Source organism: Nipponia nippon, unplaced genomic scaffold (genome assembly GCF_047370975.1).
Source record: "Nipponia nippon isolate SJK-2023a ecotype South Korea unplaced genomic scaffold, ASM4737097v1 scaffold_1, whole genome shotgun sequence".
NCBI classification, from domain to species: Eukaryota; Metazoa; Chordata; class Aves; order Pelecaniformes; family Threskiornithidae; genus Nipponia; species Nipponia nippon.
The window spans coordinates 6,083,030-6,104,396 of NW_028262290.1; the positions used below are offsets into that span (position 1 = coordinate 6,083,030).

The 21,367-nt window shown below is 41.8% G+C and overlaps 1 protein-coding gene across 1 annotated transcript in view; it reads left to right on the top strand.

Annotated features, from left to right (window-relative positions):
- COL22A1 (collagen type XXII alpha 1 chain) overlaps positions 1–21,367 on the top strand; it is a 226,528-nt gene that overhangs the window by 177,596 nt on the left and 27,565 nt on the right. The window contains exons 37-44 of the mRNA XM_087734610.1: positions 1,094–1,147; positions 3,182–3,235; positions 4,825–4,878; positions 5,839–5,943; positions 6,464–6,508; positions 8,729–8,806; positions 13,278–13,313; positions 14,239–14,292. Coding sequence (XP_087590736.1) covers positions 1,094–1,147; positions 3,182–3,235; positions 4,825–4,878; positions 5,839–5,943; positions 6,464–6,508; positions 8,729–8,806; positions 13,278–13,313; positions 14,239–14,292 — 480 coding nt within the window. The remainder of the gene's footprint in view (positions 1–1,093; positions 1,148–3,181; positions 3,236–4,824; positions 4,879–5,838; positions 5,944–6,463; positions 6,509–8,728; positions 8,807–13,277; positions 13,314–14,238; positions 14,293–21,367) is intronic.

The window sequence follows — 21,367 nt, forward strand, 5'->3', positions numbered from 1 at the left end:
GCCTTCAAGGTCTATATCACAGTAAATAATTCTTCCCCTACACACCAACAGCCCATTTCTCCTTCCTCATCATTGTAAGTTTAGGGACTTCTGTAGAGGCATTTACATGGACAACAGGACAACATGAGGAAAATCAAAGGAGAAACTTGGCATCTCTGTAGCATGATCAGTATTGTCTGAGAGACTCCTTCCAACTTCAGGATCCTTCAAGAGGGCATCTTGTATTGATGCCACTGAACCACAGGTCTCACAGATAAGTTACTGCAGTACATTGGCAAAACATTGCAGAGCATTCAGATTCAGACCCAGCCCATTTGACCCTGAATGCACTATGGCTCATGTTAAATGGTTTTATAGTCTCGATTATCTTCTGGAAATTTCTTGGCTCACGCATATTATTTCCAGTCATCTTCTAGGTATGTTTTCATGTCAACATGAGAGGCTGTTCACTCTGCCATCATCTGTACTCTGCCCAAGCCATATAGTCAGCTATTACTTGGGCATCAACAGCTTAAGCAGGTTAACAGCAATCTTAGCGTTATGAAAAAAACAGTAGTACCATGCAACTTTTAACTAATATCTGCTAAATGGGGGACTGTTCAGTGAGTAGACTCCGTCCTGCCAAAATCCTTAAGAAAGGGCTACATGGTATGTAGGACCAGAACAAACCCTCTGGACTGTGATCTATTTTGACCATTTCTAAATGGCTGTTGTTTGTATTTGAAAACTGCAGGCAAAACTTCCTCTGTGCAGGGAGACCATCAGAGTTGACCTGGAAATGAAGTAGCTGGCAGGCCTGAGGATAGGGAGGAATTTCACCCAGATGAATGCCTGCAAGTTTCAGCATCCCGTGCTGAGAAACAGCCTCTGAGCTGATCAGTCATTAGTAATTCTTCTTATGTCTCAGGGTTTTATTTTTATATTTCATTTTCTCGCTGCACAGAGAACTGGGAGCCATTTCCTCAGCTGTTAAACTCCTCTGTGAACTGAGTAACGAAAACCATTGCCTAGCGCGCGTTCAGGCATCTTGAAGTCTTTTTGTCTGGCAGGCAGATCAGGCTAATCAGCTGGTATCTCTCTTCTTTCTGCACAGGGCACAAAGGGGCAGAAAGGAGCCCAAGGTGAAGCTGGAGCCCCTGGAGAGACTGTGAGTAACTGCTTCCCTTGCAGCATTTTTCCCTGACAGTAACCCACCTGAAGTCAATGCCTTGCAGATTCCCAGTGCCAGCCTGCTTGGGCGCAGGGCACATCCTAAGCTGCAGCTGGAAGAGTCACTGCTTGTGGAGAAACAGGCACAGCTGCACCAGACAGATCAATGCCCCAATCAGCCCAGCTCTAAATTGTGCATCTTTTGTTGGCCAAATCTCTCCCTCTCTAACAAAATGTCCTCTTTTCTGGGTGAGGTGCCGGCAGAGCTTGTTACTGCACTGTGATATCAGCCAAGCCCAGGCAGCCAGCTGGTGCAGGGAGCTCACTTCTCATCAGCAGCCTGAATTAGTTTTTGATCACGGTTGGTTTTAGGCTTCTTAGTCAATTCTGCTTTCTTTAATACAGGCTCATCACCAGAGGAATCATCACATGCCACTTTTTGAGGCATGTGTTGTAGGGAGTGCTGCTATTGTCTGACTGTGTGCCAAAGAACAGCAAAGGATTCAAGTCCTGTTTTATTATTGTGAGAGTGTATAAGCCCTTTGCGGCTGAATAAAAGGCCACGTACTTTCTTTGCAAGCAGAGAAGGAAGACTGAGGAACTATTTGAAATAATGATTGAGAGAGAGGATGTTTGTGTCTGGTAGAAGGAGGGAATAGGAAATCCAAATTAAGCATCCTAGAGCACTGGAATTTCTTCTTCCACCTTTGTGTTCATGGTTTTCCTTCTTGGCTTTGTGCTTAGACGTTGTCTCTAGCAGTGGTTTGACCCTAAACTCTGAACTGCCTGTCCCCAGCTCTGTTCCACACTTGGTTGAAGGACTCCTTAATCTTTTTGGGGAGAAAAAAAAAAAAAAAAAAGGCAAAAAAGTCCCCCTTCCACCAAACCTATCCATTGGGTTTATTTCTTTGTATAACCTGGTGGCTTGGAGGATGTTAATGATACGGAAATGCAGGCATATGCAGGCATCCTTTTTTTTGCCATCCTTTCACAGACTGCCACTGCTCCAAATGTTTCTACTGGCTTGTAGACCAGTGACTGTAAATAACACAGAAATGAGGAAACCTTTAATTCTTTTTCAGTAAGCCAAAGGCAACAGATAGACATTCACATTGTGAAGGGCTGTGCTGTGGAAGATTTTCATCATCTTCCAACTGTTTGCACTGTCCTTCTGCAAGATATTACTGTCCAGCCCTTCCAGTAGAAGCAGTTCTCTGTACTCTACTCCAAGTCAGACAGATTATTTCAGTCTGCTGATGCAGATGTTTTTAGATAGCTTGTCTGGTTTAACCCTAAATGGATTAGGTATGCTAACAGAAATCCTTTTCCTTCCAAAGCTGTGATGACAGATGAACCTTGGCCAGTGCAGGGTGACAAGCAACTACAGAGGTAGCAACTTCAACCTGATATGGTCAGGTATAGAGGAAAATGTCTAAATATAGCCTGGTAACCCCAAACATACATCTCTATGGGGACATAAATCCCCAAATATGTGTCCTCTCATGCCCGCCATGCATTTTTGTGGACACACATGGGCTTTCCCACTCTAAAAAGCTTTCACTAGCAGACAGAAAAGACAGACCTGCAATTCAGAACTATAACACTCTGAATGGTTTGAGCTGTTCATCTATTTCATGCAAATAAATGTTTTCAGGTTTTGTTCCCTGGAGTAGAGAAAGGTAGAATTGTCAACAAAGCATATTTTGTTGACCTAGATTTTTATTTAAATGATAAATCAACATACTTTCCTCTGTTCTTTTGATGTTTCAGGCCCAGACTTTTCTTCCTGTATCTCAGCTAGATTTATTTTGGTGGAGGGTAATTTTAAGCTCCCAAAGAGAGTCTTCATCTATTTTGTATTGTTTCATGCTTCTTTACACTACAAAGTGTTTCACAAAAATGCTATTTTTTGCTTTGTGCTTGTACAACACCTTGTCTGACATGAACTCCAATCTCACTTGGAACATCTTGTTCCTGTGGTGGTACAAGTTGTGAATTATATATGCACACACATTTCATTTTCTTAAAATAGGGTGTGACTGGACCAGCAGGGCCCCCAGGTCCAAGAGGCTTGCCAGGAAATGTGGTATGTATGCACCAGTGTATTTGTTTTCTCATATGTGCCCTGATTTCTTTATTTAATATGTTTAGGTTTTCCTTCCATAGGGTTTACTATCATGTTCAAAAAGCTGTGTTTCATTACACTTTTTTTATGGTTGAATTGAAGATCTGGAGGCACCTGGGAATGCTGTATCCATGAAACATATTCTTATATTCATTTGTAGCAAGAGGGAGACATGGAGCTGCTTCAGTTCTCACCGAATTGTCAAAAGCAGTTTTTGCTGCCAGCTCTTCAACAGAAAAATTGCAAAGTTTATTGTCTCTCTGATTTTGTTTCTTTGCCTCATTTTCATTTGTCCTTTCCTTTTGAAAACATGACTTTTTGATATAAAAATTGCATGGTAAACTCCCATTTTTATTATGAAAGCATGTATTTGATCCTACAGTCAGAGCCTTGAAATCAATATGGTGTCCTCCTTACTTCATTAGATGTTCATCACCATTATTAAGGTGTGCATGATACAGCATTTCATGTTTTCAAAAACATCTTTGGACTAACTCTGCTCCCTGCTCCACCAGTAATTTTCTTTCTAGTGCCTGGGATTTCTCTGGGTTTACACCAGAGTAAGTGAAAAACAGCAGTTAGACCCCATGTTATAATGTATTCAGGCACAGTGGTTTAGCACAGAGAGCTATTTAAGGCAGAGTTTATTATCTGGGCAATCCAAGAAATCTTAAATTGCCTTTCTACTAATTGTTAAGATAGATACATTCAATTTAATTGTATTAATGTAGTGATTTAATTCCAAACTAAAAGATGATATAAAAAATGAAGACCTTTTCCAATTTCATATTCCTTTAAGCAAACTTCTATACCAGTAATACCAATATATTACCTATAAACGCTAATATAGTCAGAAATAATTTTCACTGGTGCAAAAAGGAAAATAATTATCACATCCATCCTGTGAGAGGGTCAATTCAATCTTACTGGTGCCAAGACATCATTTCACATCTTAAAATGGAGTACCACTCCATAACGCTAACTCATGTTTTGGTGAGTTAGGAAATTACAGTATTTAATCTGGAGCTCTAAATCATCTATATTTTGACAATGAATCCTTTGAGATCTACCAAGATGTGATAAGGATTGAAAACTGAAATAGAGGGTAAACCGAACATAATTATGTTTTCCAATGCATAGCTTTGGAGAGCAGTAGCCATAAAAAATTAATATTGTGAAACTTGGCTTCTCTGATACAGAGGTGATGATTGGGTGTTTGTTGGTAATGGATTGGGAACTGCTGAGGATTTCGCAGAATGAAAAAAGTAGTTACTCGCAGAAAGAGAATGCACAAATCTGGGATTAGCTCAATTTCTGCTTTTGCTGTTCAGCTCTTTTTTATATTGAAAAAAAAAATAACTCCTTTAAGCACTTGGTACACAGCTTTTCTGTGGTGTTCTCTGGACTACAGGTTGTCTGTAGTGGGAAATATAGAACTGATACTAATCCTTGAGATAGATTGTACTGAACCCACAGGTCTATCCATTTGCTTTAGGATCAAATAATGCCTAAAAAGAAAGTTTTAAGCATTAAAGTTCTTTTCTCTCCAGGGATTGCCTGGAGATCCTGGACTACCAGGAAAGGAGGGAGCAAAGGGGGAAAAGGTGAGTTTGTTCTTTCATGGATTTGTTTCTTTTCTTCTTGGGCATTTTAAGTAACCTGAGACAGAAGCAGTCTGAACTGGGAAATGATTTCATAGGTTTGTGGACAGTTAAGGCACATGGGCTCATTAGATCATCTTATCTGACCTCCTCCCTTAGACATGCTATAATGTTTTCACCGTGTTGCAGCTTTATAATTTACCTGATAAAACCACTGAGGTACAACTGGATAGTGAAGTCACTGCTACACATTTATGCAATGATGATCTATTGTCCTCACTGCCTGACAACAGTGGGCATTTGTTGTTTTAAGTATCTCCGGTTCACCACTGTAAATCTAAAGCTGGAATAAAAACTGGCTTTCATGGTTGAATTGAGATTTTGGTTTCCTGATAAGCTGTTGTAACTGGACCTTTAGTTCAGCTTTCCAGTGCACCCTCGCTTACCTTTTGCCTGCCTTGCCTAACTGTTATGTCCCATCTCATAGCTAGGCAATGAGCTCTCTGAGGTCAGGGGTTTGTAATTTTCTCATACGTTGCACAGTGCCCAGCATGCTGGAGTCCTGATCTTTGTTTGCTGGAGTAGGAATGATTAATCAGAAACATGGCCCCGTGTATGCATATATAGACAGTTTAAAAAGGGAGGAATCCCAGCCCCTTCAGTCAAATAATCTTCCAGATTACTGAGATCTACCTCAGGGTCATGTGTGGACCAAGGGTGCTCTCATATAGCTGGTTCCCAAAACATTTTGAAGTCTCTTTTTACTTTCCTTAAGGAAAATTACAATTGCCTTGAGATTACTGAAGGGAAAGGCTTCCTGTAAAAGAGGATTTCCTATGATACCAAGAGAAATTCAGATGAGAAGGCTAGAAAAAATGCATATCTTTCAGTCCCAATGAAAGACCTGAGACAGGCATGGTCTTTAATATGCTACTAAGAGTTTTGCTGGATTGTCTTCTACAGGGTGATCCTGGAAAAGAAGGAAAAGTGGGTTTACCTGGGCCAGCTGGTGAGCCAGGGCCTGCTGGAGAGCCGGGTTTGCCTGGTAAGGGTAAAGATGGAGAACAGGTAAGTACTGCTGGCAAGCTCTGCACTTTATTTCAGTGTGAGATAGACAAGCTTGACTTCTGCAGGAGAACAGTAGATTTTTTGGTAAGATTAGGCTGCGTTGTCACAAGTGCTCACAGGCTGTCTACTGAAGACAAGAAAGGCGTGGTTGTGCAAAATGCTGCAGATCACAGTGCTGCATCCAAAAAGGCAGAGAGAACTGAAGCTGTGTTTCTGAACATTAAATGCCCTTCAGTGTGCCATGGTGGCCATTGAAAATGGAGACCTCCACAAGGAGTAACCGTTGTCCTTGTGACCAGCACAAAAATGCTTAGCTTGATGGAAGTTCTCTAAAAGCATTTAGTTCTAGCCAATTAGCAGATTATTTAATTTGCTTACAAGTTATCAGTAAAATATTGCCAGGACGGTGTGAGGCAAGGAGCGGGGTGGTGGGGATGCTTGCTGCCTTGACTGTCTCAAAGTCCATGCTCCTGTTTGGCTGCATGGTGACTGTTTTCTGGTTTTGGGTCTGTCACTTTAGGGGCAAAGAGGCCCACCAGGCTTGCCAGGACCCTTTGGACATAAGGTGAGCATGGTCTTTATTGTTCATTGTGGACTACTTCTCTCCATTACTGGAACTGGAGAAAAAGTTATGGTGAAAACATGATCTGTTTTTCACTGTTGAGTTTTTTGAAACTTTCACTCAAAAATGGACTTGTAGCCTTTTAGGAGGTTCTGTATTAGTCCAGTATGTCTGTAGGTGTAAATATTAATATATGAATTAGCTGTGCTCACTTTCCATGTTTAAAATTTCTTCCAGCATTATGTGAATTCAGCATGGACTAAGGACTAAATGCTGCACACTTTTTCAGGGAAGCTGTGACTGGCGATCTTTAATCCATACAGCAGAGAGACATTTCATAGCTAAAGGATGACCTACTCTTGAGACTGCCTGTCAGCCTCTCAAAGAGCACTCCTCCATAGCACTCATTTCCTTCGCCTCTCAAGGAGGATGTGAATTATTTTCTAATGGGACCACATAGTCTTGGTTTGCCCTCCTATATTGTAGTTAAGGCAAAGAGTAGCTAGTTGATTAATGACACTAATTTCAGCTGCAAATAATGTTTATTCCCTTATATGTACACAGCAAATAGAGAAAGGAATAAAACAGCAAAAATCTTTGCTTCTGGGAGCATCTGGATTGTGCTTGAAACTTCAATCAGATATGTCAGAAATTCTCCTCTTTGAAATGGCCATGTCCTGATCTGGATTGCAAGAAGAATAGGATGTTGAAACATTCTGTAAATTATATAAGTAGGAATATAGCAGTATGAGACTAAATCCATCTAGGTCCCGTACTTTTTAAATAACCGAACTGCTATGAAATGTTTTCTTTTTTTTGCTGCATTCTGTATAAATGCATTGTAGTCTGTTGTATATATCTTTGACAGTTCAGAACACACACACAGTAATAGACTGAGAATTAATATAAAAGTCAGAAAAAAACCACTAAAAGAAATCTTATGAAGTATTTTATTCAATAGCAACACAAGATGGTAAGAATCTTAATTGTACATGGGAAAATAGTATTGAATTCTTTGTATTGAAATTATGTTATTGAATAAAATAACAGATAAGGGATCTGCCAGAGTGTTTGAACTAATCAGAATACATTTTCTCTCACTGTCCTTGCAGTATTTTTTCTTTGTAATATAAGATTAGTTTAAGAAGAAAGAAAGAAAGAAAGAAAGAAAGAAAGAAAAAGAAAGAAAGAAAGAAAGAAAGAAAGAAAGAAAGAAAGAAAGAAAGAAAGAAAGAAAGAAAGAAAGAAAAAGAAAAAAATTAGGACATATTGCAGACTGAATTTTGGGTGGACAGAATCCATGAGTAACAATTTTTCTATCGTGTTTCTACATAGCTGGAAATAGTGTAATAGTAAATAACATAAATAAGATTCATTGTTATAAGTCTATTGCCAATGTGAGACCGAATCTCACAACTGCAATACAATCCATAAAAATCTTATTTGATTTCTCCCGATAACAAGAGAGCTGACGTTAAATTTAAGCATTGCAGCTGAATTCTTTCTTAACCCTCTGTATACAATGCCCATTAAACAGTATCAAGTAGTTGTCTGTGCTCGGCAGGTTTTAGTATTGAAAATCCTGTTTTCTAGAAGGGAGGTCTCTCCTTGTGTAGTATAGTCCTAGAGAGAGTGGTAGAACTGCTGAATTATTTTTTTACAAAAAAATATTCATACACTTCTGTGAGTAGACCTATGTTGGTAAAGGAAAGGAGAATATTAAGATGTAACCAAACGCCTCTAATTCTGTGTTCGCCAGATAAATAATCTGTATTTAGCAATGTCTGCAAGTTAGCCATCTACTATAGAAACATAGAGAGAGAAAAGCACATTATGGTGCTTAGTGTTTCCCCAAGCCAAGGAAAGTGCCTAATACCCTGCAGGCAATTGCAAATGCTGGAAACTGGATGCTGTGCACTAAAATAAATTAAAATACTTGTAGAGACTGTGTTCCCGCTCAGTTATGTGATGTGGCACACATTGATGTTGTGTGAGTGCTCACAGAAGTGGGCTGGGGCTTGTGTGAAGGAAAGGGGCAGTTTTCTTGGCATGATGTGACAGTAACTGTGCCATATCCCCATGCTGCCACAACCTGATACCGTTCCTCCATGGGCAGGATCAGGTCAGGATGTATCAGTGTTATGTCATGTTGTAAAACCTGATTGCATTTCAGCACATTTTCTCAACAGTGCGCTAAGCCTCTAACTTCTTCCTTTGTTTCAGGGTGAGAGGGGAGCTCCTGGCCTCCCTGGACTGCCAGGAGACAGAGGTGTGCCAGGAATCGGTCTGGCTGGACCCCCTGTGAGTAGCAGATGCTGCTGCAACCTGTGACAAGGCAAAAACACTTTTAAAACTCACCTGGACAGGGTGCTGGGCCACCTCGTCTAGACTGTGTTCTTGCCTAGAAAGGTTGGACAAGATGATCCTTGAGGTCCCTTCCAACCTGGTATTCTGTGATTCTATGATTCTATGAAAAACTTACCCATCATCATCTGGGGAATGTGTTCCCTAGGCTCAGCTGTGCCAGGATCCTGTGGGACATTTTTACTCTCTGAAGATGCAAACTACAAACTAGTCCAGAGGCTGCCATTTGTGTCTCAGATGTCTGCACGTGTGTTGTGAGGGCTCTTGATACATTTGGTTTTAGTTGAAAGAGAAAGGCGGAGAAGTGCTATAGGAGTGATTGATACCACTGGCTGTTACTCCTGACTTTTCTGCATCATCTTGACACATTGGCTGTGGATGTGAGTCGAAATCTGTGCTGAGCCAGCAAGTCTGGTCTACTGGGCAGGTGTAACCTTGCTGTCATCCTATTAGAAAGGATGAGTGTGACACACATACCTGCATCAGTGACATAATCAGCACTCTGATAGGGACATACAAAATAGGATTGCTTAAATTGCTGTGTTCCAAGAGAGTCATCATCCCCATAATTTCCCGCAAATATTTAGCTGGACCTCATCCCTCTCTGCCCTCACCTCCTGCTTATCAGTAGGCCACGAGGAGTATCTGGGAGTCTGCTCTTCAAAGTCTGATTTTTCATATTGCTGGGGTTTGATCATTCCAGTACTCCTCATGTACAACTCCTCTTGAGATGAGGATTTGGGAGTGCTCTGACTATAGCCCTGCTCAGAGTCCTCCAGACATGCACTGAATTTGCAAGTGAAATACATTTAGGGGGAAGCAGACTTTATTCCTAGCTGTGATTGCTAGAGGACATCTGAGACCTTGCATTCTTTTGCAACCCCTTGTACGTGCCATGATACTGTACCAATCACAGTCAACCTTTTTATGCCCTGGTTATCTAGATGTAAGTTTACCAATTAGTACAGGTAATTACCTTGAAGTGACAAGTCATATCGCTGTGTAATACTCGTTGACAAATCTAGCTTTCTGAGGTGTATCTCCACTTCATATTTGCTTTTACCATGCTGAATACTATATAAGGTAAAGCAGACTGGGTCAGTCATGTTTCACACTGTGAGTGTGTCATGGCCTTCATGGTCCTCACAGGGTTTCCAATGATTTAAAATTTGCTGGGTGTTATTTGTTATGATTTATCTGAGCAACGCTAATGTTCTTGCATTTCTTAATGTTCAGTCATTAATATTAAAATTAAAATGATATTAGCCAATTAATATCTGGCTTGTTTGAAAGTCACTAGGCTGTGGCTGGTTTTTAATTACTGATTTTTAGATTCAGTACAGGGGTAGATGAGTTCACTTCTGCATCCTGATGTACACCAGATGACAAATTTATTCTTCATTGCGGCTTTAGCATCTGCATATCCATGAACACAAATGACTAAGAACTTGACTCCAAATGTAGACATCACTTGTCTCACACCAGAATATTACTTTTTTCTGTGTCATCATTGTTTGACTGCTGTCAGGATAAGTAGCCACCTACATACTACACTATTACCAATTGATTTGGTTTTATTTATTTAATCTGCTTCACTAAGTACTTTCTTTTAAAAACTATTATGATGTTTTTCTCCACTGTAGATTCAGCATAACCTCAGCTCCAGTGCAAAGACTCTGGAATTTGAAAAACACTGTATAACCTTGAATCCATCAGGTTTTCACAAAGACTGAGTCCCACAGAAAAAAAATAGAATAAAGTCAGTGGAGCTGCTTCAGTGCATATTACACACTGAATTAAAGGTGTCAGCCTATACCCTTTTTAGCGATGTGACAAAATTATGTGTGTAATACTTTCAGCTTCAGAGCTGAGAGCCAGCAACTCTTTTTAAATGGAGTCTTCACCCTGTTTCCTCCTGTGCCCTTAACCTCTTTGGTCCCTGCATAAAAGGTATATATAGATGAAGATTTTTTTACTTTGTCTGCTAAAGTATTGAGTTACTATTTACCTAACACTGAGCCATAAACACTGAACCATGAGCAGAAGAGGGGACTGCTTGGAGAAATGGGGTGAATTCACATGCTTATGCTGAAATTGCCTAATGGACACATGTGCTGCATAAGTAGAAGGGTTTTCCTCTTGCTCTGCTTTGCCCTGTTCATGTTACTATGGGTTCAGAATTATGTATTTAGCCTTTGCTTGAGCAGAACATTAAGGCATCTTGCATGGAGGACTGTATGAGGATTAGTGAATTAATGTACCTGAAATAAAAAACAAAGGTAGAGGAGTCATAGCGTGAGCCAATTCATTCAAACACAGCCCCAAAGATGTGAGGTCAAGCCTTGTTTTGGGAGTGTTTGGAATGCCAGATTGACTTATCCATGCTGGATATGGGTACTGCATCACTTCTGTGGTGTTCCTATAGAAGTGAATACCTTCTAGTGGCTCATTCTACTCAGTTGTGCCTTTTTAAGTTGCATCCCCAAACGAATAGCATATGAAGCCCATGGGACTCCCTGCTTTGACCTCATTTAAAGAGCACACATGTCCTGTGGTCTGCTTTTCCTTGTGTTAGAGGTAGCTGAATACAGTGGTCTTCAGAACCTGGGGGAATTGTCCTGTCACAGCCTAACAAATGTGAGGGTGCTGTGGTTCTGTGTCCCCAGGTCCAGCCAGTAGTGAGGATGAGTACGTATTGCCAATGGGCATATGCAATGCACAAACATACACACAAATGCGTGCAGCCACGCAGACCAGCACAGAGAATAATGCCTTTCTATCACTCATATAAACCTAAACAGCACTCTCAGAAACATGAGCAAGAATGTCTCGATCCAGCTCTTCCTCTCTGGCTGATGAGGTTTGAAGGCCACTGTTGGAATATATACATGAAATGTGGATCTTTCCAGCAGCTGGTCTTGGACACCTACTCTGCCCAGTACCCAGGCCTCTGAACCCCAGTGTCCTCCAGTTGCTGGCACCCAGACCTGTGAGCCCCCTGGGTTCACAGCCTCGCAACCCAGTTGCTGGCACCCAGACCTCTCCTACTCACCAGCTTGTCTGGCTTGAAACAGTCACCAGTGGGGTTCCCCAGGGCTCAATTTTAGGGGCAGTGCTCTTCAATGTTTTTATAAATGACCTGGACACAGGAGTTGAATGTACATTAAGTTTGTCTACAATACTAAACTAGGAGGAGCTGTGGACTGCCTCGAGGGTAGAGAGGCCTTACAGAGAGATCTGGGTAGAGTATAGAGCTGGGCAATCATCAACCATACGAAATTTAACAAGAGCAAGCGCAGGATTCTGTAGCTGGGACAGGGTAATCCTGGTTACATGTACAAATTGGGGGACAAGAGGCTAGAGAGCAGCCCTGCAGAAAGAGATCTGGGGGTTTGGGTTGATGGCAAGTTGAGTATGAGTCAACAGTGTGCCCTGGCAGCCAAAAGGGCCAAGTGTGTCCTGGGTGTGCATCAAGCACAGCATAGCTAGCCGATCGAGGGAGGTGATTGTCCCACTCTGCACTGCACTGGTGCAGCCCCAGCTCAAGTACTGTGTGCAGTTTTGGGCGCCTCAATATAAGAGGGACATCAAACTATTAAAGTGTGTCTAGAGGAGGGCAACCAAGATAGTGAAAGGTCGCAAGAGCAAGACTTAGGAGGAGCAGCTGAGGTCACTTGGTTTGTTCCGCTTGGAGAAGAGAAGGCTGAGGGGTGACCTCATCACAATCTACAGCTTCCTCAAGGGGGCAACAGAGGGGGAGGTGCTGATCTCCTCTCCCTGGTGACCAGTGATAGGACCTGAGGAAATGGAATGAAGCTGCATCAGGGGAAGTTCAGATTGGACATTAGGAAAAGGTTCTTCACTGAGAGGGCGGTTGGTCACTGGAACAGGCTCTCCAGGGAAGCGGTCATTGCACCAAGCGTGTCAGAGTTCAAGGAGCATCTGGATGATGCTCTTAGTCATGTGATTTAGTTTTACGTAGTCCTTCGAGGAGGAGGGAGTTGGACTCAGTGATCCTTATGGGTCCCTTTGAACTTGAGATATTAATATTCTGTAATTCTGTTATTCTGTGACTGTGGTGATGAAGTGCAGGGCTCAGTCAGACAAGCATCGTGTTAGCATACAGCTGACCTCTCTGGTCCCTTTTTCTCTTTTTTTTTTCTCACACTTTTTCCTCCATGATCCATCTCATTTTCTTCCTTACTCTGCCTTTGATCCTTCCCCTAAACATCCTGCTGTGAGTATTGCACAGTCCAACGTCTGCATGAGCAGCCTGTCAGACTTGCTCCTTTTCCTCACCCTTCCTTCTCCAATTTTTATTATCTTTGTACTTCAGGACGCACCCTGGTCAGCCACGGGGGGGTGTTAATTTTAAGTGTTTTGATTGCTGTGTTTTTTCTGTTTGCAGGGCCCTGTGGGACCCCCAGGAGACAAAGGGTCATTGGTACAGTATGTCTTTCTAACTACACCTGGATTTTATGGGGGAGGGGCAACTGTATTAATTGTGTTTCTACCAGTGATTTCATGAAGGCACATTTCTTTTTGCCCAAGGATGGTAGGGTCACAGGGTGGCTGACCGTCTGAAAGGGACTTCTCTTGTGTATTACCAGCTACTTGTCTGCTGTATTGAGTTGTGAGAAAGAGTTGATCAAGACTCTTGGCATAATGACAACTTTTCCTTACCTGTCAATAGTCCTACAAAAGACAGAATGAGTCACTTGTTTAACCTTTCATTCAAAAAAAGTATTTCAAGGCATGTAATTCAAGGCACACTGCTATGCCTTATAGCCAAGGTCTGAAAGATTTAAAATAAACCATTTTTAAGCATTTTTCTTACTTAAGTCTTACAGAAAACCCTGCACTTCAGTATTCACTGGACACATGTAGTTCCTCAGCATGCACTTTTACACGGATGCTGTCCATGGTGTGAAACAAATAACTGTGTACCGTGGTCTCAGTATACACTGGCATGAATTTCCAGCACAACAGCCAGTCCTAGCCAGTGTACTAGCTTGGCACTGAGGAGCTGAACCTTCTTTTCTCCTCTACAGTCCTGTGCTTAGTCATATTTTCTCCCTGTTCATAAACTTGGCTCCTATAAATAGTCACTATTACCTTTCCAGTCAAGGTATGTGAGGCTTGACTTTTGCGATGCACGTAAAGTCCATTGAGGCACAGAAATGACTGATACCATGATAGTGCAATGTGAGATTTAATTTTTTTTTTTCTTAAACTCTCTCATAGTTGTTTAACTGATAGTTAATTTTTTTTCGCAATAACTATTGGATTGAGGATTTCTTCTCTTCAGCTAAGAAGCACCTCATAAGTACTGTTCATGTTATCGAGTTTGTCTGTTCTCTCTCTGGCAGGGTCCCCGCGGTGTACCTGGTATCCCTGGACCACAGGGACCTCCTGGCCAGGATGTAAGTAAAATAAAAGTGTAAGTAAGTGCTCGAGAAGTTTGACAATGCTTGAATCTAATTTCCCTAAAAATTGTGCTCATACTCAACTGCAGTCATTGAGTGTTACTAGGATGGTCCAAGAGAGGTGATTCACAGAAGTGGAGCTCTTACAAGTTAGGATGTCAGGGGGGAAAACAGTTAGGCTAAGAAGGGCTGTCTCAAGGAAAGCGGTGGACTTTTTACCACTGAACCATTTTAAAATGACACTGGAGAAGGGACTTGGCAGCATACACTGGGGAATGATCTCACGCTGGAAAAGGATGATTGTTAAGCTATCTAGGAACTACTTAGAAGCTGCTGAGATAAGCGACCTGTAATATTTCTATGAAAACAGGGCCACAGCTGTTAAAAAGCTCTTTCTGAGTTCATTTTGCTGCTGCTACTGTGCATGAGAGATGACATTTTGACCTCTTGGTGCGTTGTCCTCACTCCTGCCATCTCAGTGGGTGAGTCATGGAGCTGAGGGATAGAGAGAAGAGTAGCAGGCCCCCAGCTGGAAAGCTGACCCCTCTCACTGCCTGGCTTTGTCACAGTATTGAATCAGAAAGAGGTGAGGGTTTTTTCTCTGCTGGTCAGCCAGCTCTGTGATGTGGAAACCACTCCTGGCAGAAAACCAGCAAGGAGGCTCTGAAGATTTTGAAAGCCTTGATCTTGGGATTTGTGCCTGTTGAGGGAACACTGTGGGGAGCAGGCAGTGACCTTCTGTAGCTCTCCTTCTCAATGCTGCTTCATGATGCTGACATGTCTGAAATAGGCACTGGTTTTCACAAAGTCCATGGCAAGCGGTTTTCAACCCTAATATGGCTTTATTGATGTACATCAGCTAGCCTAAAGGGTGTGCTTTCCTATGGGATGGATCTCCTTTCCTCCTGCAGTGTTTGGAGAAGAAAGTCTAGTTTTCTTCCCACCTACTTTGTCACAAGACAAATGATTATGGCCAGGGTATTCCTCCACAGCCCGTGGTAGTAGAAATGGTCCTTTGCCTCCATCACCCTGTGTCCCTGAGCAGCCACAGATTCAGGACTGATTGTGTCCTGCTGGCTGCCCCTAGATCTCCTCACCCTGTCTCAGATGTTTGAGATTTTTAATCAAGAGGTTTTAAACAGGAGATACAATAGATGGGTTTATTACAACTGTATTGTGTGAGGAGAGTGCTAAAGCCAGCTTTCCTGAGTCTCTTTCTGGCTGTACTCAGATCAGCATTGACTGGTCAGCTCTTGGAGAGGCGGTACTACAGTCTTTCCATCTTTCCTTTTCCCTGCAGAAAATTACCCAAACAGAACCATTCCTTGTGGTACTTATAAAAAACATTCTCTATTACACTAACTGTTTTAATTGCACTCAATATGTCTTTTAGGAGCTCTCTGTATTCTGGTTGATCACCTGTTAAGCAATTCTACTTGTGTTTCAGGAAGTGTAAATGTAACTACAAGGCACATTCCAACATTTCTTCATGTAACAGCAGGGATACTTATTTTGACAAGATCATGCATTTCCAGTTTCTTGATCTCCGTTTTCATTTATGACTACTACAAAGGATTTTTTGTTCTGCTTTTGCACTCTTGTATATCAATGTAGTATTCCTGTATTCTTTGAAGCATGCCCATTTTTGTACTCTGTTGTGTTTAAACTGTATGTCATCAGTTAGGAAAGCTCCGATTTGAATTGCTAATATGAATTTGCCATGCAACTCCCAAGCCATTCAGTGGCAATAGCCTTAATGACTTGCCTCAGTCTTGTTTTTTGCTGTGGCCTTTGCAAATGTATTTCATGGTTTTTTTTCTGAGACTGAATAATTCTTTTAAATCACATTTATGTACATTAGGTTATTCTCTGCATTATTGTTTCCAATTGCAGACTCATCAGATGCTCTTGGAAGTGTCTGCTAGAAGTTGTTGTATTCCTTGACACTGCAAATCAGATTCACAGTTGTATTTAGGGAAGTGGAAGAGTCAATACTTCTTTTGCAATAGCTTTGGCCAGAATTATCTCCCATAGGTGAATAGATGGGTTTTTTTACATGACTACATTCTAGATTCTTTCTAGTGCCCTAAAAACATGTGCCATATTTTTTGCAATAGCACTGCCCAAGGTCACCTTTTGAAACATCTGTTGGCAACTCAATCAAATACCAAGTTCTCAGGATAGTGTCTTGTTCTATTAAAATTTAGGTTTTGAAAATCCTTGTCTAGGTTTACAGTACAGTCATGCTGGTTTGGTTTTGTTCTGTTCCTCTTAGCAAAAGGCTTGGTGTTTATTTGTCCTCTAGATTTCACTATCTCCATAAATACCTACAGATTTTCTTCTTCTGGGACAAAGCTGGGACATATTGCCTTGTCCCATATACTTTATTTTCCTGTCTTTAAATTTTCTGATTAACTAAAGCTCCAATTCTTAAAGCTTGAAAAGTGCTTTCTCTAGGCTTTTTTGTGGTCTTTGTTTTTCCCTATAGTAGAACTAATTTGTTCTGTAATAACAGGACTACTATGTATTGTGCCTACTTTCATGCCCTCAGTTACTTCAAATATTACTTGCACTTGCTTTTGGAAAAAAAAAAATCCAAATCACATTTTAAACTGGCAGTATTCCTGTATTGAGTATTAAAAAACCATAGCCTTAAGTACCTTCTTTCAGAGAAATTGGCCATTCTGACAGTTAAAAAAAATATTTCTATATGTTAAGTGATGTTACGTGCATGGCCACTTCCTCCAGCTGCTCCAGACCAGGTCCCTCCTGCCTGGCTTCTGGTGCCCAGGACCCAGGGTCTCTCCCCAGGTGGAGGGATGCAGCTGCTGCTTTCCCATTTGCGGGTTCAACCAGTAATGAAGCTGCTCACAAATCCCAGAGATGATACAGATATGGACACACAGAGGACACTGACATGGCTGATCACACAGATTGCCACAGACAAGGCACTGCTTTCAACAGCACCTATGTACAGGACTCACATACAACATAAGCATAGAAAGCCACGTCCCATCCTCCTCTTCAGCTGGCAGAGACAGAGGGTCACTAGTGGTGGCACACACATACCACTCTCAGGGTTCACAAGCCCACATTATATTTGCAGATCCTTTGAGCACTGGCACAGCCCCTCTGTCCTGGCACCTCTGCCCAGATCCCAGATCCCCTTACCCGTCCCATGGGTCCCCTACTTGCCTGCTGGTCTAGCCTGATGCTCACTGCAAACATGCAACACTCATACACTTGTCCCTCTTGCACTGGCCTGGACCCAAGTGCCCCTGCTTGCCAGCTGGTCCAGCTTGAATCTTGCTGATGGATACACAACCCCCTACACACACACACCAGGACTGGGGAACATACACTTACCCCATCCCAGCTGGCACCAGGCACATGGGCTGTGACCTGTGGTCCCACGCCAGCCATGGACATGGAGCCCCTCATTCACCTGGCTCATGCTGGTCCCCCCAATAGGTGGCTTTGGGAGCACAGACCATTCCCGCCCCAGTGGCTGGAGGTTGAACACCCCTGCATTCACTCCAGTAGCAGACAACAGAGGCTAGGGGAGCCTACACCCCCAGTCTGACTCCAGTAGCTGGCACCAATTTTCACTCACACACACATACAGGTCTCACCAGTGACTGGCACTTAGTCCTTGCAGCACACATACACATTATGCAGAGAGATAGGTAAGAAAATGTTGAATAAGAAGATAAAGATGATAGGACAAACCATGGTGATCAGGTGCAAGGCTCAGCCAGACAAGTGCACAGACCAGCCCCGTTTTACACGACCAGCCCCTTTTCTGCCCTTTTCTGTCTACCCCCCTGTTTGTTCCTCTCCATTCTCCCTTCCTCTGCATGTCCCCTCATGCATTTCCACAGCTCTATCAATTCCTGCACCCCTCCCAGTTCAGGGTCCCCCTGCTTTACACTTGCAAAGTCCAGGTTGATCTTTCTGGAAGTGCAGCCTGTGGTTTCTTGATAGCCCATCAGTTAGTGTGAGTGGCAAGGTTTGTTTCTTGTTAGGTCTGCGTCTTGGTATATTTTGTTTCTGTTTCCTCCTTTTCCCTTAGTTTCCAAATTGACAGTGTCCTGGATGAGACAACCTTGCTGGAATAAACCTTCTCACATGCCTTCATCAATTAGTGTGACTGTCCAGGTTTGATTCCCATAACTGCCTCCCTTATTTGTTGTCAGGTTTGTGTCCCTGTATGTTCTTATTTATGGCATCCTCCTTATTTTCCCTCGTTGCGTTGAAAAAGCTCCTTGACCCCCAGAGGAGCAGACACTCTCTGGCCAAATACCCTTGTATTACACATTTTCCGGGAAGCATCCACTCTCCTCTGTCTGTCTGCTGGGAGATAAAATGTTTCTGTTCAACACACCTACTTAGTTCCCTTAGATTAGAAAACAATCTGAATGAGACATTCTGTTGTCCTACTATTAGCAGTGAGGGCATCCATTTAATATGTTCCTTCTGCATTTTGATTATGATAATTTTAATTTTAATTAACATAAACATTGAATTAATAACTTTTTAATTATGTTAATTATTTATGATAACTAAGTTCCAGTATTGAAAGGGAAGTTAATCTTCCCCTGCATTTATTTTCATAATTACAAAAACTTTGTGGATGCATACATTACTGCTATTGGATCTGAAAAGCAGCGTTTTCTGTTCTGGGACTGATTTTCCCATACAGTTAGAAGGACAGTTCCAAGGAGCCTTTGTGTTTGTTTTAGGGTACATACACCCCAAGCCAGAGTACACTTATTAAACCTCCTGTTGGCTTTTTATTCCTGGGACTTAGAACCTCTTTAAGGTATGGCATTTCAAGTTTAATTTTGTCTTGTAATAGAACTACTCCAATATAAGCCTGTGTCACTGGTTTCCTTACACACTTTCTCTTTCTTTTATTTTCACGTACATCACTTACCTGAGCATCATTTTTCAGCGTGTCATCTGCACAGCTTCCATCAGTTCCCAGTTAGAGACCATTCCTGTGTGTCAGATTTTGCAGACCCATAGGGTACTCTGGATCCTGTGCATCACACCTCCTCTTTGCTGACATCTTTTTCCTGCACTGGTATGCTGTACCACTCATTGGATATTCTACTTTGTGCCAGGCACTGTTGGCTGCAAACTCCAGAAAGTGTTCAAACTTTATGAGCTTTCCAGCACTGGTTGTTATTTGGGTCTGTGCATGTTCCCAGTTGCATTAGCAGTGTTTCTTTTCAGTGCCATGCAGTTTTTTGGGCAGACTCTTTTAAGTTCTTTTTTTTATTTTCTGTCTTTCTCTTTTCCAGTTTCCTCCCCTGTTAGTCAGCTTGTCAGATGCAATTATACCCTCTGTGCCTTCTTCCTTCATAGAATCATAGAATCATAGAATTGTTAAGGTTGGAAAGGACCTCTGAGATCATCGAGCCCAACCTGTTAACCTAACTGCCTGGTCCACCTCTAAACCATGTCCCTAAGCACTGCATCCACACGTTTTTTGAATACTTCCAGGGACTGTGATTGTACCACTTCCCTGGGCAGTCTGTTCCAATGCCTAAACCCTTCTAGCATTTTCATTCTGCTCTGAGTAATGTTTGCAGCTTGGCCCTTGTTGTCAGCCTTTTCTAACTCCACTTTGGACCCTGCTTCCAGTTGCCTGTTCTCTGATAATGCAACATGCTGAAGTGCCATCATCCTACATCTGGTTTATTCATTTCAGCTCAGACAACCATACTTCAAAGGACACTCTCTTTTTGCAGTCTTGTACCTTTCAACTGTTTGACTTTTCCTGGGGATGCAGTGGTTTTCAGATTTGTCAGCCATGGCACATAACTTAATTTTTTATCCTGGCTTATTTGGACCCTGTTAAAGACATCAACAGCTCCACACCGTACAGCATTCAAGCAAATAGGTCCATTGCTTCTTGTCTCAAAGCAATCTGATACCATGTGGATATCACGGCCATGCTTAAATCTCTCCCAGGATTTCAGTTTTAGTCACTCCCTTCTTGTGTGTCTTTTCTCATAACTAAGAAGTCTTTTCCTGTATTCTTCTTTAAATAAATCTTATTTAAATTCTCAAATTCCACTGCTAGTACCATGTCATATTTCAGATCCCTAAGCAAAAGGCTGTCAGCGAGCCCTATGGTAGAAATAGTTTATTTATAGCTATGTTAATAGTCAGCATGAAAGATACTTCTGAATTGTCTTTTCTGTGTTGCTTTCTGATCCAGGATGATTCTCATGGCTCAAGTCTTCGCTTTGCACCTCACTCCTTAAAACAAGTGCTGTGTGAGTCTTCCTGAACAAAGTAGGTCTGGGAATATAAGATCTGTGTAATCGTTATTTAGACAACCTTCTTCCCACTTGCAGAAGTGGTTGAGAATCACAGTGGAGAGGATGCCAAAAGCATGACCTGACAATTAGCATCTGTGAAAGAGAAGGGACTTTGGGAACATCCCACAATCTTCTACATTCACATTGCTGTTCTGTGGAAGAAGCAAAACTATAAATGGTTATAATATTTCCTTATATTTACTTAATTCTCTGGAAGGACATTTGTGGGGAATTATGAGCTAAGAATCTCCTTCAAACCTTATTTTCTCTTGGTTCTCAACTGCAGAAGGTTTAATTCCTTAGGAAACAAGTTTTCATCCATGGACTTCAGTACTACTTCAGTTCCACTTTAGCTCCACTTCAGTTTGTGTTTAATATTCACCTCTTAGAAAGTCAAGGTAACTGAAGGGTTGTTTTTCACCCAGAAGTGTTTAATGTGGACATAGAAAAAGAACAATCAATATATTTTCCCATTTTCTCTCTCCTCTAGCAAGAGTTATAAGATTTAAGTTATAAATGAGATAAAAGGATGAAATTCAAGTTTCCTCTGTAGCTATAATTATGGTGTAGCAGGGTATCAAGACTTTGCTTGTGTGCACACAGTGCATTTAAGTCATTAATCCCAGGTAGCCAAGTAACTCCCCATCTGGTTGTCTGCATAAATAATACAATGAACTGATTGGAGACAACGTACCAACCTGAGACAAGGTGATTGACAGAATGCCTAGTCCCCTTCCTGA